General features: G+C 34.0%; 1 protein-coding gene across 1 annotated transcript in view; it reads right to left on the bottom strand.

The window, feature by feature from the left end:
• LOC149791891 (contactin-like) overlaps nt 1-18,494 on the bottom strand; it is a 158,723-nt gene that overhangs the window by 71,452 nt on the left and 68,777 nt on the right. Inside the window, exons 7-10 of the mRNA XM_089970401.1 lie at nt 5,415-5,750; nt 3,608-3,703; nt 3,020-3,250; nt 397-502 (exon numbers count right to left, since the gene is read on the bottom strand). Coding sequence (XP_089826527.1) covers nt 397-502; nt 3,020-3,250; nt 3,608-3,703; nt 5,415-5,750 — 769 coding nt within the window. The remainder of the gene's footprint in view (nt 1-396; nt 503-3,019; nt 3,251-3,607; nt 3,704-5,414; nt 5,751-18,494) is intronic.

The raw sequence follows: 18,494 nt of genomic DNA, 5'->3' as shown, positions 1-18,494 counted from the left end.
TACGTGTATTGGCTGATTGCATCCTCGCTGAACAACATTAAAAATGATCAACATCCATGAGTCGCTTATGGGCTAAGTATATCATGGAGGGTTTTGAGGTGAAAACGGATGGAATGGATAAAAATAAAAGGCACAAGCCCTACTTTGACACTACTGCTGGGTGATAAAGCAACTCAAATGCATCATGAAAATACACGTATTTGAGCCCGATACGGTCATGTGACAACAAAAATATTACGATTGGTTGGTTAGATGCTGTTTTTGAAAGGCTTCCGGTAGATGTACAAAACACAAGCATATTAGTCTGCCAAGTTCATTTAAAGCTTTATCTGAAAATTTCAGAAAGGCAATGGAAAATATGTAACCACAGGACGTAGAAATGGAAGTAATACTTACGCCCCATAGGCCAAACATTCAAGAAGGATGGTCTGACCTCTCATGGGCACCTTTGGAAAGACATTTATAAAGTCATTCGATATTTCGGGCCCCCATACCTTTGGGTCTGTAAAGAAAGAGTATGCATTAACCTCTGTTCCCATCTATGATATTATTTAAGGAACAATATTTCGAATTCTTAGCAATGATAATTAATATAATAAATTGATATCCTTTCACAGAAATAGTGAACGTTTAACGCTACTAATGGTATCAATTATAATGCATCATACACTTTTGTTTGACCATTTTGCATTCGTAAATTATGCTCGAAAGGTTCATAGTGTCCATGTAACAACATGATCAACAATGACAAAAATTAAAACAAAAAACGTCAATAACAACAATAGTAAAATTAGTTCAGTCTCACCAATATAGAAAGAAATTGCAAAGTGGCTAACGTTTTGTGGCATATTCTTTAAAATATGTATACTCCACATGTTTTACACATGACTAATGTGTTATTTAAGTAAATGTACCAACATGATCTTTTTTATTTATTACATGGGTGGTACACTTTACATACGGTGTTTACAGTTTATTAATTTTTTTATATTTCAACACGATACAACATCACATTCTGCGAATTGAATTGGTCCAGTACGCCAATGTAGTTTTTGCGCAGTATTTTTGTCACTGATTGGCTGCAACCACATTAATTTTGAATAATCTGTTTTCTGAAGCCTATATATTTTTCTAGTGCTATATACATTATGGCGATCGTCTTTCCAGTCGTTAGCTTAATGAATATTGGCAACAAGAGATATGGCCCATGTATCCTACATAGAATTCTCACAATGCTAGACAAAAGTAGAATACGGGGAAATGTGCGCATAGCTAAATGGAAAATGTTGAAGAACCGAGATATTCTTTCATGCTGCCCAAGGCAAACATGCGAACTCTATGCAGACAAATGCCAGCCAGACTACTGTAATGCACATTTACATTTAGCTACCACAGAATAGATCTTGCACCAAACCCCATGGACAAGCATAGCTTAAATAGTAACCCATAACAGTAAATAATTGGACCTATTACGACGAGAATGTCGACAAATGCCGGTTTTTTAACTGACAAGACATTATCCAACCACACCATTCCATCAAATCAATATATGGTCACAAAATCATTAAATGTGGGAATGTGAATTCCATGACAGCCATAAGAATGAATAATATGCGTCATCCACAGCGTCACCTCTTGATTTAATGCAGGTATCCAGTATTCATCCATTCAGATCAATATCATACAAATGTAAAATTTCTTCTGCAATACTGCATCTGTTTTTGAAATTCCATTATGGAATCGACACATTTGTCTGTGGAAAAGTTGTAAACAGCTAACTGAAATCCATGTATATGGCGCCACAACTGCTCCATCTGACTTGACCACTGGAATCACCATCGGAAATCAAGTGTTAAAAAGGTATGCCCATGTCAAAATGTTCTCTTAATTGCAAGGACGTTTGCTCCTTGATTTATATTTGTAAACGTAATCGAAAATCTACTATTAATGTTATTAGTAATACTGATTGAACTTGCATCTGGAACTATATTTTCATGCGCAAAAATTGAAAGTAGAGCAGCTGAGCTAGCATGAAATGCCGAAAATTATGTGTTTATTTTTATCTAGACTCGTCCCACTCTAAATAAAACTACATGATAAACAAAATCTCAAATGTGTATTACTGAGTTTGCGAAACTCATTGAACAGTTTCCAGATTTTGCTTACCAATATTAGAAAAAACTGGAAATTATTCAGCGTTTCATAAATTTAATATCAAATCCTCTATGTATGTAATGCGTGTAATAACATCTCATGATGTAACAAATGACATTATAATGTAATGCAAAAGAAAGACATAAGGACCGATAGATCCGAATGTATTCCAAAGGTATATAATTACACTGTTTTGTTGTTTGGTCAAAAAAGATCAGTATTTGTGTCATTCTATCAATAGTATCTTACATTTGTGCTCATTTGAAATGAAGTTCATGAAACGTGTTTAATAATTCCAATCGTTTCTCACCAAAAATTGTAAAAGAAATTGAATGGACTCATTTCATACATTTTATTTAAAATGAGCACTCATGAATACACCTATATTATTTTATATTTTCATCATATTATGTAATAATTATTATTTATTCTTGCAGTGGCAGAGATGGTATTGCTGACAAAAATCATTTTTACCTGGTGTTTTTCTGTTTCTATTACTTTTGATATATGGAAGATACTCGAAGCTGTTAGTTGAACAGGAGAGGCTTTACTCGGGTTCTCCAGGCTTTTCAAATACTGACAATTTTTGACATTTCAATACTTTCCACTATAAAAGAACAACCTGAATCCTTTAGCACCTAATCTCTAATAATGGACAATCCATTATTTTGCTTCTAAGAGTACTGTTCAAATTATATCACGATGAGTTTTACATAGACGGTTTTTAATGGTACTTTTTTTAAAAAAATAACATGTACGTTGCTTTTATGCATAACTATCAGCAACCCTGTTCCAGTTAATTATACTTCAGAAGCATGCATATTTAATACAGTAACGAACTGAATGTGATCTAAATCCATTTTACCTGCATAGTTGACTGTAAGGCGTATCGGTAGACTGGTTCGACTGGGTGGCTGCGAGCTGTCCATGATGGCGCCATTACCGGAAGTCAGCTTCACGATACAAAGGTATTCCCCCTCATCGCTTAAGTTAACTTCCGAGAAATAGAGCTTACCATTACTCGAGATAAAGAGATGGGGATTAAGGTCAGGACGTACAAAGTCGACCATGGCTTTCCTCCACTGGTACACAACGGCTGTGATGACGAAAATGAAGAAATCGTCATGAATATCCAGAATCGAGCATAGTACTGTTCTTTGTATTATTGTCAATAAGAAAATTTTGACGTTGTTTGGTTTTACAATACTCGTACATAAGTATGGGCAACGACAGACACTTTTGTAATACTCGTACATAAATATGGGCACTAGTGAAACTTCTATAATACTCGTATATTAATATGGGCAAATATTGAGTTTTATAATACTCATATATTATTTTTTCCATCCGTATGTCATTCTGTCTGTTTCAGACTTCATTAGGGAAGAACAAATATGCAACTAAATAAGATAGATGTGTTTTCTCTTGCATTTAAATTTAAATTTCCCCTTACCTGGCTTGAAACTGGGAGGCAGACATTCTATGTTGGCCGAATCGTGCTCTTTTGCCACGACTGGGGCTCTGATCACGTTTGCAAACTCCCCAAGTGCTGAATGGCAAGTGAAAATATATATAGAGAGAGCCCAAATTTACAGTTCAAACATCTGTTGCAGATTTCCCACAGGCAATGTGTCCATTTTGATTGGCTGCAGGAGTCCGCAATCAAAATCAAATGCAAAAATGTTTAATTAGTTTTAATTACACAAGGAAATGAGAAACTTTGAGTAACGTTTTAGTATTATGACTATTGAGATTATATTGAGAGTGAACCTTTACCCTTGATATTACGAAAATTATCGAATACAATCGAAAAAATTAGAACTATTTCGGAGAGATTTCAAAACGGATTATTGGTTGGTATGTGGACAGCGGTTTTGTACTTTCGCACACAAATGAAACTTCTTCAGTTTCTCACCCACGAGATGAAATATATCCATTATTCACTTGGAACAAGCAGTAATTCTTGCTATTTTATGCTCAAACATATTGACTAGCAACATGTACAACGTTAGTCCGATAAATCAACCCCACAAATCTGTGTTGATACAGATGGAGGATGTTGTGGGTCTGATGTCACCTGTTCACTAAAATATGCAATTTTGCTGCATGAAAATCATTCCAGAACAAACCCGCGTACACTTTAGACACATACTGGTAACTGGTAACAGCCATATCAAGCGCGAAATTCAAAATGGCCAATGGATAGATGGTTGTGCTATTCCATGTGGATTTACAAGTCACCAAACATATGATTTGCTCAGGAAATATAATCTACATGTCACCAAAAGAACCCTTCAGCCGACGGTAGCTGCACAACCAGGAGAAAAACCGGTAAGTGTATAAAATAAACATCGATGCGTGCAGACAAATTTGAATGCAGATAATTGCACCCCTAATTAATAGGTGGTATCCCGAAAATCAATATCATCACGGGTGAAGGGATGATTTATCGGCCAAGTTTAACATATGAAGGTAGCGTATTTCTTGTTATATCCTGCACGATAATATCAGAGGTGTGCCGTTTATACCCGTACATATTCGCAAAATAATAACATAATTCTCCTTTCTAATTGAAAGTTAAACAGCACATTACAAAACTGAAGAAAGAAAAAGTATTTGTCCAATGTTGAATCTGAATTGGGGGGGGGGATGGCATCCGTTTATGAGTCAATAGACCAAGTAAACTTTAGTGGAGTTTCAAAATTTCTTAGTCATAATATTATCAATGTCTACTAATAGGCAGTAACAAATATTTATCGTGCTTCACTCCTCTGAAATATCAATATTTTTCTCTCAGAAAATCCATTATTTCACGACCTAGCATAAACCAAATGCTTGTATTTTATTGAATTAAGTGATGTACATTATTTTTCTGAGCCACAAGTCTATTGTAGCAGCCGTTTTATGATATCACCAAATTTCCCAGTATCAACAACAAAACTGACCAGATGATGTTACTTAAATAGGATGAGAGCTTATGAACACACACACACACACACAACCACACAAACACATACATGCATACATACCAATTATATATATATATATATATATATATATATATATATATATATATATATATATATATATATATATATATATATATATATATATATATATAACGTACACAAAATTATTAAGAGCAAGAAGAAAATGATGATAAGAATAATGTCGACAATGAAAACTGCAAGATAAAGATTATGTACACAGCTGACATAACAAGCCGGTACAGCATCCAAGGAAGTGTACTGCAAACTTACTTCCAAAAGAGATGGGAACAGGTACACTGTAAACCGATCCAAACTGATTTTCAGCGACGCACTGGTAAGTTCCCGAATCCTGGCTCTCTGTTGGTTTGTCAATTTGTAGCTTCCCATTGCTAAGAGTGTAGCGGGTGTCAAATGTTGATGTCACATGCGTCCGGTTTCCATACACTGTTGTGCGGTACATTCTGTAGACTGGTGAAGGGTTGCCATAGGCAATGCATTCAATGCTGGTCATCTGGGCATCAACCATCACAATGCTACTTACTGGCTCAATAAGAAACTTGGGGCCCATTAAAGTATTTTTCGGATCCGCGTTATCTGTCCCGTATGCTATTCGGAGTCAAAAAGATTAAAATTATTGCAAAGAAATGTTAATGTCTCCACTACACAATACTACACCAAGCTACACTAAATTTTGCACAACAATATATCGTCGTGGAATTATCTCTATAAAATAACATTTAACGTTTAATTTAATGTGCACCTCAACACAACATACAGCACAACAAAACTTAAATGTTAGATTGCACAACACAGTCTCACACTAGACTATTCTTTACTATATCGCACCATGCTAAACAACTCCTCGCTACACCACATTACAATAGATTGCACCATAAAACATTACACTGTATTGCACTACATTAGACTATATTGCAATATATTACACTTAGATGGACAAAAATTGACTACATCCTAATTGCCAAGTATTGGATTTAAAATAGATACCTCAACCTATAACAGTGTATCTGATGGAGGTGAAGGAATCAGCGGTTTAATTTTCGTTAGGAAATAGTCTGAAAATTTTGCACACTTAAATATTGTCCTCTGTGTGAATATTTAAACCTAAATAAAAATTCCATTTACATAGTTCAATGTTGACAACCTTCGCTATCACCCAAATCACCAATAATAACGGATGCGGGAGGTCATGGGTTCGATCCCCTGTCGAGTCATACCAGAGACTTACAAAAATGGTACTAACAGCTGTCACGCTTGGCGTTCAGCATTAAGAGGTTAGTGTTAGGACTGGTCGGCCTGGTGTCAGGATAATGTGACTGGGTGGGACATCGTGCTACATGTCTGCGGCATGATGCCCCAGTGCTAGACATCACTATAAACTGGCACATTGCAGACATCGTAGCGGCATGACTGAAAAACTGTTAAAGCTACGTTAAAAATCAAAATCACATCACATCACATCACCAATAATAATAAAATAAAATAATAATAATAATAATAATAATAATAGGCAACAACAACATAAGCAATTATCATCATGGACATATATTACAAGCAGAATAAGATATAAAATATATGTTCTGGTTATTTGTAGTAGTTGTAAAAATATCAGACACCAATACACATCTGAATATATCAATCAATAGTGTCAAATACACATCTAAATATATCAATCAACAGTGTCAAATATAGATCTAAATATATCAATCAAGAAAGTAAAATACACGTCTAAACATATCAATCAGTTAAGTCAATAAAGAAAAACACATGCATCAATCAATAATGTCCTGGTCACTCCTTAAAGCTGAATCAAGATCAAAACTAAGTTCGTAACATTGCGAAGCAAGAGCAGGCAACAGTAGAATTATGATAGGTTCAGTTTTGAGGTTCACTGTAGATGCACAGCTGTGTTGTAGTAAATACAGGAATAAGAAGCATGGACTTACATTACTGATCCCACAAGAAAGAAGATACGTCAGTGATATGACATTATTAGTGTCAGGAGCAAGTTCGATTACAAACTTAAAATGGTGTACTATGGCAAAATCAGAAAGTAAAAGAACAGGTGTAGAAGGTAAACGCGCATTGTTTCATTGTAGGTGCATAGTTGTGCAATATTAAATACAGGAATAAGAAAGAATATACTCGATGACTTACTTAAACTACGAGCAACAATAACGTCTCCTTGACAACAGTTAGACACTAATATCAAAACAAGTTTCCTTCTTGTGTGTATCTGTGTTAAATTGTCACAGTAATATAATGTCAAAACCAGTTTCCTTCTTGTGGATATCTGTGTTAAATTGGTACAATAATATAATGTCAAAAACCAGTTTCCTTCTTGTGAGTATATTTGCTAAATCGTAACAGTAACATGTTGTCCAAACCATATTTTTCCTTTCTTGTGGGAAATTCTGACTTTCCTCTGTTATTAATGTTAAAACCTTTTTCTGTCTTTTTGGTCTGTATAACTTTTTTTTGTACATAATGTCAAAACCATTCTCCCCTTGTTGTGTTTATCTGTAACTTTACTCTGTATATATGTCTAAACAGTTTTTCCCTTCTTGTGTTTAACTGTAATTTTACTCTGTAAATAATGTCAAAACCATTTTCCCCTTTGTTGTGTTTATCTGTAACTTTACTCTGTATATAATATCTAAACAGTTTTTCCCTTCTTGTGTTTATCTGTAACTTTGCTCTGTAAATAATGTCTAAACAGTTTTGCCCATCTTATGGGTATCGGTAACTTTACTCTATATTTAATGTCCAAACCGTTTTCCCTTCTTGTGGGTATCTGTAACTTTATTCTGTATATAATGTCAAAACCGTTTTTCCCTTCTGCGTTTATCAATATAAATAGTCAAACCATTTTCCATCTTGTGGGTATCTGTAACTTTCTTGTGTTTATAAAGTCAAAACCATTTTCCATCTTGTGGGTATCTGTAACTTTCTTGTGTTTATAAAGTCAAAACCATTTGACATCTTGTGTTTATCTTAACTTTACTCTGTACATAAAATCAAAACCATTTTCCAACGTGTGGGTGTCTGTAATTTTCTTCTGTATATAATGTCAAAACCATTGTCCATCTTGTAGGGAACTGTTACTGTGAGGGTTGTTAAGGTTGGGTGGGGGTGTTCCCAAGATTTTATTTAAACTATTATAGAAGTCCCAGGCTCGATTTTGGTTGGAAGTTAAATTAGTGAAATGTAGATGTAAAGTTCCAAGCCCTCAGTCAGTAATACCGACGGTTAAATGCTTAAATATACAAAAAAGGGTGAAATTCAATGAATAACAATTTAATAACAATTCAATAATTAAACGCTTCAAATTTCCAATTACTCTCCTTCTGCTCGACCCTTTAATAGCCTCTCGCATCACTTGATTAGTAGCGTGAGATAGATTTCCACCTGTCATTGTCTTCTACTCATCTGTGGTATTCTTCTCTCTCCTATTTCTCCCAATTCCTTCTCCTCTTCCTCCCCAATTGTCTCCAAATTCCTTCTTCTCCTCCTCCTCGACTTCTCTATACTCCTTCTTCTCCTCCTCTACTTTCTCATCCAGACTCCTTTTCCTCCTCCACCACATTCTCTCCACCGACTAGACTTCCGTCGACTTCGACTTTTTCAGCTAGTCTCACTTTCGTCTCTAACTCTTGAAGACTCGGGACTCAATCGAACCCGAAGTTCTGTGTCCTCTAAAAAGCTTCCTGTGAAAACACAAGGACAGTACAATATTTTTTCTTAGCCTCCCGGGGCCCCGAGTGGCCGAGTGGTCTAAAGCGCTCTCCGTTACGGATCACTGACATCTCACTTCTGTCTGCGCCGGTTCGAGTCTCGGATTCAGACAATGTGGATATGTGAGAAAGCTTCCCAGTAGTTTTTCGTGGGTCGGTGGTTCTTTCCGGGGTTTTCCTGGGTTCTTCCTCCACCATTAATACTGGCTGCCATGTATAGATGTGTGCTGAAAAATGGCGTTAAACCCAAAAACAACCAACCTTAGCCCTCTCATCTCACACTGCACACAGCCTATCATCAGATAACGACAATTAAATTGCTTCGGTCACACATTCATTCACATCGAGATATCCATACGTTCTTGTATGGTTAAACAGACGGCATAATACAGCACGGTATCAATTTCTTCTTATAGACACATCAATAACTTCTGTCACATCAATGCATATTCCAAATCCTGTTATACTAAACCATATCACAATAATCAGATGTATTTATTTACCATACAACTCATACAAAGTACACAAATATTCAAATATCCATAATCTGATATATGCAAACATCCATACTAACTAATCTTACACACTTCAACCATTTCCCAAATTCACAATTCAAGCATGTGTAAATTCTAACGTAAGACATTAATAAATGTACTAGTTTACTACGAAGCAACCTAATAGCGAATTACGAAATTAGTTCTGACCACAAGCTAACAATCTACATAATTCCGCCTCGCATCTAATAATTCTCTACGTAGGCTCAAGTCCATTTCTCGAATGCGCATGTAAATGAAACACTATAAAAGTAAGTCTACATACTAAACGATGCTAGTAATTAAGTGTATGTACTACAAATAATTACAATTATGATGCCGTAATATTCTGCAAAAATCGAACAAATAACTTACTGACCTTTTCGAAGCTTTTTCTTTCCTTAGAATATATGCCTCTAAGTTTTAAACGCCATATTACAAGTGGCTTCCCCGGAGTATCCCTATATTGCTCAGCAATCTTCCTAGGCGAGACTAAATATTCGCTTGCTAGTCAGAATGTATAATTCGCGTCGAATTGCAGTCACGCTCTCTATTTCAACTTTTGATTGGACATCGCTGTGGACCGATCAAATTAAACTTAGCGAACAATGTCTCTCTCGCTGTCTTTCCACGTGGGTACAGATAAGAACATGCATCGTTCGCCCCGCGGGCGTCCCTCTGATTTTAGGACTAAGCTGTTACACCTAGGTGTGATACGGTAAGCCTTTGTCAAATGATGCGAGCGGTCGCCTTCACCAGCTCAGGTTTCCCGTCTCTGGCGGGTCACGGTAACATTGCAGAATGATTTAACACTAGCCTACGGAAATCTTTAGACATCAAACACATGGCCGCAGTAATATTTCCAAGACAGTAGATTATAGCTTATGCATGACTTTATAGCTGGGGTTCATCAAACGTGACAATGCATTTCCTCTTTGAACATTTGATTTCTAAACAATGGCTTATTTTCTTCTTTAAGGAGCAATTCCAGTATTATAGAAACGTCACGTCAATGTACATGGTACAGATTTTTTAACTTAACCAAAATAAGCAGGCATTAAATGGAGAAGGGAAACACTATCTTTGTCTTCAAGCCAGTTAGGATTAAAAAAATCGTTCACGCAAGTAATATATATATATATATATATATATATATATATATATATATATATATATATATATATATATATATATATATAGTAACACTGCTTTTGGCTGGCGGAATTCTCTACAACCGCCGTGATAGCTTTCTGACGGTGTCGCAGTACATTTCTAAACAGACAACAAATATATTTCCAAAATATTAATAATAGATACATAGTTTTACACTGGCTGTTATTGTTCTGGAAATTCAGGATAGCATTATAATTACTTCCCCATACCGCATAGACTAGCGTGTGACGATCGAGATAAAATAAAATTATAGAGTACAGAAGGTGCTGACGTACTTCAGCTATATAACCCTAAAAGCCCCATTACTTCTAAAACAATACACGTTATGGGATTGAATAAAGTTCTCCGAGATTAGTATTAAATCATTTGCATGCAATATGTATAACTACATCAATTGGTGCTAGCGATAGTCATCACACAATACTATAACCAGGTCTATTGTTTCTAGTGATAGTCATCATAGAATAGTATAGCCAGGTATATTCGTTCTAGTTAAAGTAATTTATTTAAAGTATTTATTGTTGGATATGGCCAGGTTAAACCCGTCGATATTACGCTCAAGGTTATCTCTTAGTTCCTATGCCTGTCAGTAAAAACAATGATCATCCAGTGCTATTTTTCTATTTAAAAAAGCACCAGAAAAAAATATTCTGCAATCGAGAAGGAATGTTTGGCTTTGATATCGGTTTTGCGACATTTTGAAATGAGTATCATTTCAGCTCCTTTTCCGATCAATGTATCTAATAATCACAACCCCTTACTTTTATTAACAAAATAAAAAAACAAAAATGAGAGATTGTAAAGGTGGTGTATGATGTTGCAAGAATATAATACTGGCATCAAGGGAAAATATAATTGCAGGTGCTCTTTCGCGTGTATATAAGTATTTTATTGCTTTCACGTATATTTGGTGTCATTAATAAGATATCATCTATGTAATTTTAATTATCATAGGTATATTTGACTAATACGTGAAAGAAAACTTTATTATATGATCAATTTTTTCGTTATGAGGGGAGGTATTATGCATGTTTCGCTTGTATTGTGTTGTCTTTTCTCCATAAGTATATGTTATGTGTGTCAGTATTGTGTAGCTGACTTTTGTAAGTAATTGAGTTTATGGCATATCTGACCAATGTTTCATTTCTGTTTCTTTATCTTTGGGGTTTTTTGGTGGGGAGGATAGTTTCTTGAGAGGGTTAGGGGGTTCTTTTGTAAACAGCATATTATATAGCTAATAATTCTCTATGATTTTAAATTTTATATTGAGTTCATTATTAAATCGAGGTAAAAATGTTAACACCTGTTGAGTTCAAGGTCTTTTTTATTTTAAAAATTAGGAATGTTCGAGAGCAAGTTGTTTGTGAATTAAATGGGAATATTACCCTCATCCTGGCTCTTTTATTGTGTCTTAGCTTTTTATAGTAATGTTGTTTTCTTCAGAATTATTCATTCCCATCTAAACGAACAAAGCTGAATGAGTCGATTTTGTTTTAATTCAGTTTTAATTTGAGATGATTTTTTAAATTTAAACTATTCACTTGAATTACAAGGTACTAAATATTTTCGGATGAAATCGTTGTTTTGGGATTACTGTGAATTCGTTCAAGACAGTTTGAATTATATCATTGTGATACATCAAGACTGTTGGCACATTAGCACATTCGAAACTACTGGCATATCAGCATATTCAATGTTTTAATTCATTCGGAGCACAGCTGGAATTCACTCGGAATACTCTATACATTTGGACCTGTGATAGGACTTTTAGAAATATTTGTGATTTAATTCACAATACTGTAAGTTCTTTTGAAATTTTCACTCTGCATTTTTGGGAAATAAATGATTTGTTGAATTTTTTATTTAAATAACTTGCTGGATTTACCTCTTTTCTGTTGCTTAATTTAAGACCATACAATCGTAACATGATATTGTTATTTTCTTACATGAACTCCGTAGTGAGGTAGGATTGTCCGCGGCGATTTTCCGCAGGACTTTGTATGAATTTCACAGAATTCCGTACGCCTTACGAGATTTCGTAGGGTATATAAAGCAGAATCTTAGCGGAACTGAAATGAAGCTTAATTTGGCCATATAAACGTTTAGTGATATTAAATTTTCATTTAAATTCAATCATTCTGTTTCATCTGATGTAACTGAGATTTAAGTTGCTAATAAAAGTTTACTTTGTTTCTTTAATGTGATATTCACAACTGTGCCAGTATAATCAAATAAGATGACAGGTTGAATGATTATAATTCCTAAATATATTGTTTAGTTACAGATTTACATCTGATATTGTTGAGCGTGATTACAATATTTTTTGTAATAAAGTGCAGAACCGAAAATCAGAGTTTGACTATTCTGTTACTTTAGTATATGTATGCACATACACAGACGTTTGTAAGCAATGCAGTTACATGCAATTACATACATCTACAATGTTGACAGTCGCATAAACAGACGCTGTTGAAGTACGTCGCAATAATATAATTCAAACGTTTATGACTTTAAAAAAAAAAATTTCTATTCTCGATTAAAAACCTTTTCAAAATGTCCATAAAAATTTTTCTTTTAAAAAATAACAAAAGCTCCATGAAACCTCCATCGTGCTGCACTCAGATATTTGCTTATTAATCTGTACATATCGTCAGCTAATGAATTTCCAGGCTTGGTGTCAGCCTTTTATTTTCCCAGTTCATTATGTGAAACCAAGTCATGTAATCTATAATATCGAACTTTTTCCTCTGTAGCTACATGGGTTATTTGTGTCAGGAGTTTAATATCACTTTTGATAAGTTCTGTGAAAAATAATCATTATCAAGTAATTTATAATCAAGTAAATACTGGAGTTATAATTGTAAAGTGCAATTCAACATTCACTCTGTAAAGCATCTATTCTACGGCCTTTTCCGTTTCTCGTGTGTGACAGCGATTCTCACCTATTTCTCTCATATTACATTGTCTAACAGTTTATGCTGGATAGTCGAATGTTCGTTTCTTTGTTTTTATTTTTTTTTTTGGTGGAAATGTTCACCATCGTATATTATACTGCAAAGCTCATAACAATATGTGTACCATGCTAAAATTGGGATACTGGTGTTTACAGCAGACACGTGCCGTGTTAGTAACTACCCAAACTGTTTTGTATCAATGGCATACAATGCATGTGTGAATGTATATTTTTGGTCATTTGTATATTGTTTTTCTTTCCTTCTGCAAATCGCATTGTATGCATTACGATTAAACTTATAGTTTTCACATAATTCGGATGTTTCTTAAATGGAAAGATTACGAATATCCCCAAATGCAGTATTAGTGGCACATTCCAAGTCGAACTGTGGTTGCGATTTCGAATTTCTACTAACACTAATGACACTTACCCCGTCTTCAAACATTGACGTTTAAAAGTCGTACTATACATTATTTAAAAGTTCAATACTTTCATCAAACCATACAATTAAAATACTGCTTGTTTTTGTTTTTCCTTATGATCTTTGTGCAAGTAAAGTTGTAAATGGCCCGACAAAATACGATCCTTTCGCTTTATGTCATATTAAACATTTTAATTCTCCAACAAGCCCATTATTATCATATCAGTCGTAATATTCAATAGAGACTGGAAATGGTATATATATATATTCAATATAGACTAGAAATGGTATATGTATTCAATACAGACTAGTAGTGGTATATGTATTCAATATAGACCAGAAATGGTATATGTATTCAATATAGACTAGAAATGGTATATGTATTCAATACAGACTAGTAGTGTTGTATGTATTCAATATAGACTAGTAGTGGTATATGTATTCAATACAGACTAGTAGTGGTATATGTATTCAATATAGACTAGTAGTGGTGTATGTATTCAATATAGACTAGTAGTGGTATATGTATTCAATATAGACTAGTAGTGGTATACGTATTCAATACAGACTAGTAGTAGTATATGTATTCAGTATAGACTAGTAGTGGTATATGTATTCAATATAGACTAGTAGTAGTATATGTATTCAATACAGACTAGTAGTGGTATACGTATTCAATACAGACTAGTAGTAGTATATGTATTCAGTATAGACTAGTAGTGGTGTATGTATTCAATATAGACTAGTAGTGGTGTATGTATTCAATATAGACTAGTAGTGGTATACGTATTCAATACAGACTAGTAGTGGTGTATGTATTCAATATAGACTAGTAGTGGTATACGTATTCAATACAGACTAGTAGTGGTATATGTATTCAATACAGACTAGTAGTGGTATATGTATTCAATACAGACTAGTAGTGGTATATGTATTCAATATAGACTAGTAGTGGTATACGTATTCAATACAGACTAGTAGTGGTATATGTATTCAATATAGACTAGTAGTGGTATATGTATTCAATACAGACTAGTAGTGGTATACGTATTCAGTATAGACTAGTAGTGGTATATTTATTCAATACAGACTAGTAGTGGTATACGTATTCAATACAGACTAGTAGTAGTATATGTATTCAGTATAGACTAGTAGTGGTATATGTATTCAATACAGACTAGTAGTGGTATATGTATTCAATACAGACTAGTAGTGGTATATGTATTCAATATAGACTAGTAGTGGTATATGTATCCAATATAGACTAGTAATGGTATATGTATTCAATACAGACTAGTAGTGGTATATGTATTCAATACAGACTAGTAGTGGTATATGTATTCAATATAGACTAGTAGTGGTATATGTATCCAATATAGACTAGTAGTGGTATATGTATTCAATACAGACTAGTAGTGGTATATGTATTCAATATAGACTAGTAGTGGTATATGTATTCAATATGTATTCAATACAGACTAGTAGTGGTATATGTATTCAATATAGACTAGTAGTGGTATACGTATTCAATACAGACTAGTAGTGGTATATGTATTCAATATAGACTAGTAGTGGTATATGTATCCAATATAGACTAGTAATGGTATATGTATTCAATACAGACTAGTAGTGGTATATGTATTCAATACAGACTAGTAGTGGTATATGTATTCAATATAGACTAGTAGTGGTATATGTATCCAATATAGACTAGTAGTGGTATATGTATTCAATACAGACTAGTAGTGGTATATGTATTCAATATAGACTAGTAGTGGTATATGTATTCAATATGTATTCAATACAGACTAGTAGTGGTATATGTATTCAATATAGACTAGTAGTGGTATACGTATTCAATACAGACTAGTAGTGGTATATGTATTCAATATAGACTAGTAGTGGTATACGTATTCAATATAGGCTAGTAGTGGTATATGTATTCAATACAGACTAGCAGTGGTATACGTATGCAATACAGACTAGTATTGGTGTATGTATTCAATACAGACTAGTAGTGGTATATGTATTCAATACAGACTAGTAGTGGTATATGTATTCAATATAGACTAGTAGTGGTATATGTATTCAATACAGACTAGTAGTGGTTCCTTTTTGACCGATTTTTGGGTTAAATAAAGGTTTGCCCGTGCACAACTTAAACGAATAGGGAAATGGTCCACGATACAAACCTCTTTTTCTGTGTTTACGTATTCTATTCAAGCATGACTTGATATATATATATATATATATATATATATATATATATATATATATATATATGTGTGTGTGTGTGTGTGTGTGTGTGTGTGTGTGTGTGTGTATTAGATACACAAAGAAAGATGCACGGTATTTTTCCTGTGGTATATAACAGGGTACTTTTTCACTGTACTGGTACTCCGATACTATCCCTCAGTAAGAAATGTACTGTAATAACTGAATAACCATGTTACTAATTTAATGATGTCATAAACATGTTTTCATTTTTCATCACAAAATAATTTGAAAGATATGATTTCTTTTTTTACAAAACAGTTGTATTGGTCACAAATTGATTTTAAATTTAAGAAATATAATTTTATTTATGAACCTTTAATCACATGTTTATCACGCGTCACGTATGTCACCATGGAGGGTGAGTTGGATGTCTCGAAACATATTCGAACCAAATCCCTAGTTTGGAAACATTTCGGATTCTACAAAAAAGCAATTAAAAAATAATTTGTAACGTATGATAATGTGTTATGTTCGTGCATTCCCTTTTTCGATACCGAGAATCATTCATATACATTCATGAGAGCATTTATTTTCTGTTGGAAGTTGTTTGTTCTCAAGTTCACTAAATATTTTCCCGTTTGTTGAGTCTGTCTTTTTTATGTTTACTTGCCCTCTCTGATAAATATCTTGCCCGGGTATTAGCATCGCCCTCAAAGTTTTCCTGTATATTTTATCAGTAGTGTAGCTAGTAAATCACAGGCCTCATTATCAAGAAGTCCTATTTTTATCAACATACTTTCCTTGCTCTGCACGTGTCTTTTACAGGGTGTCAATTATAGTACAAGTCGAATCATCTTACTAGTATGGAATTGCTTCGGTGACAACGTATACACAGTTAGCATACACAATGAATTTTCATGTACAATACGATACCGACCATGTCATTTTCGGGGGAAGTAAGATAATTAGGGTTTTGTTTCTTCAAGTACTATGATTGATATAATATGGTAGTATTTGGCTATAACTTAAAACAGAATACGTGTTCTAACTATTTGAGAGCCGAAAATTTACCACATAATGAATATGCCCCTGCCCCAGAATATAAAATTTTTGGTACTTAATATAATTGTGTACACCGTGGTACGCATCGAGGAAGTTCAGAAATACCTCGGTACAAAATATTTCGATATTTGAGTATTTTCCAAAGGCATATACGAAACAGAGACAACACAACCAAAAGACACAAAGAAGCGTCAAAGTTAGTTTTACAAGACTATTTCTACAGGAATAAAAGCTTGAAATATGTTATGTTCCAACTAATTGACTTCACCTTCATGCTGATGCTGAACAAAAAAATATTTTTTATCGTTTTAGAAACGAATGACCCATTTCGCCATCTGTTCTTTTAGGTTAATTTGCCTAACCGAAAAGTATATCCCGGATATTTCATTGTTTTAGTAGAAATTAAGTGTTATTGGGCCACTTAATAAGAAATTGAAAGAATTATTTACGAAATTGTGCCGGCTACAAAAAGATGATGATTTTATTTGTGCTTAGCTGTATTTTTTTTTTCTTGTCTTGGTTTGAACCGCTTGGTTTAAATGTTCTAAGGCGGCGTATTCAGTAAGATTCCTTTTTTTTTTTCCTGCTTTCGGACCTCCAGTTGGAATTGTGCGCAACTGCAATATGTATTTCTGTCACGGGAAGAGAAGTCTTCTGCAACTGAACTTCTGTACAGCTTATTTTCATCCAGTCAGATCTGTGAAGATTGATCCTATTGTGCAACTTTTCAGTTTCTCCGACATACGGAAGGCTATAGATCTTACATGTGATGAGATAAATAACATTCTCGTTTTGCACGTTCTGTTTGGACCATGGATGTTCAGATTTTCGCTAGTCGCTGTGCTAGAACATATGCTGGTCTATGTCGTATGCTGACAGGCTTTGCACCTTTTATCGCAACAGGGGCCTTTTTTTTTTTACTAGGGTGGTATTGTCATGTGACTGGCGTTAGCTTCGCCCTGACCACAGACATATATATATATATATATATATATATATATATATATATATATATATATATATATATATATATATATATGGTCCAAATAGAACGTGCAAAACAGAGAATGTAATGTTATAATGCGAGTAGAACATAAGAAGAAATATCCAAGAGCGAGTAGAACGTTCCTTGATGCTATAAAGTTTTTATGTTTTGTTTTAATCTCTATTTTTGTAAGTCAAATGCCCTTCATACCATTCATGTCAAGAAATTAATATTTAATTGGCAGTTACAGTACC

This window comes from Sinohyriopsis cumingii, chromosome 9 (assembly GCF_028554795.1).
Source record: "Sinohyriopsis cumingii isolate HCF-2022 chromosome 9, ASM2855479v2, whole genome shotgun sequence".
Classification (NCBI taxonomy): Eukaryota; Metazoa; Mollusca; class Bivalvia; order Unionida; family Unionidae; genus Sinohyriopsis; species Sinohyriopsis cumingii.
This window is presented reverse-complemented; position numbering and strand designations above follow the sequence as displayed.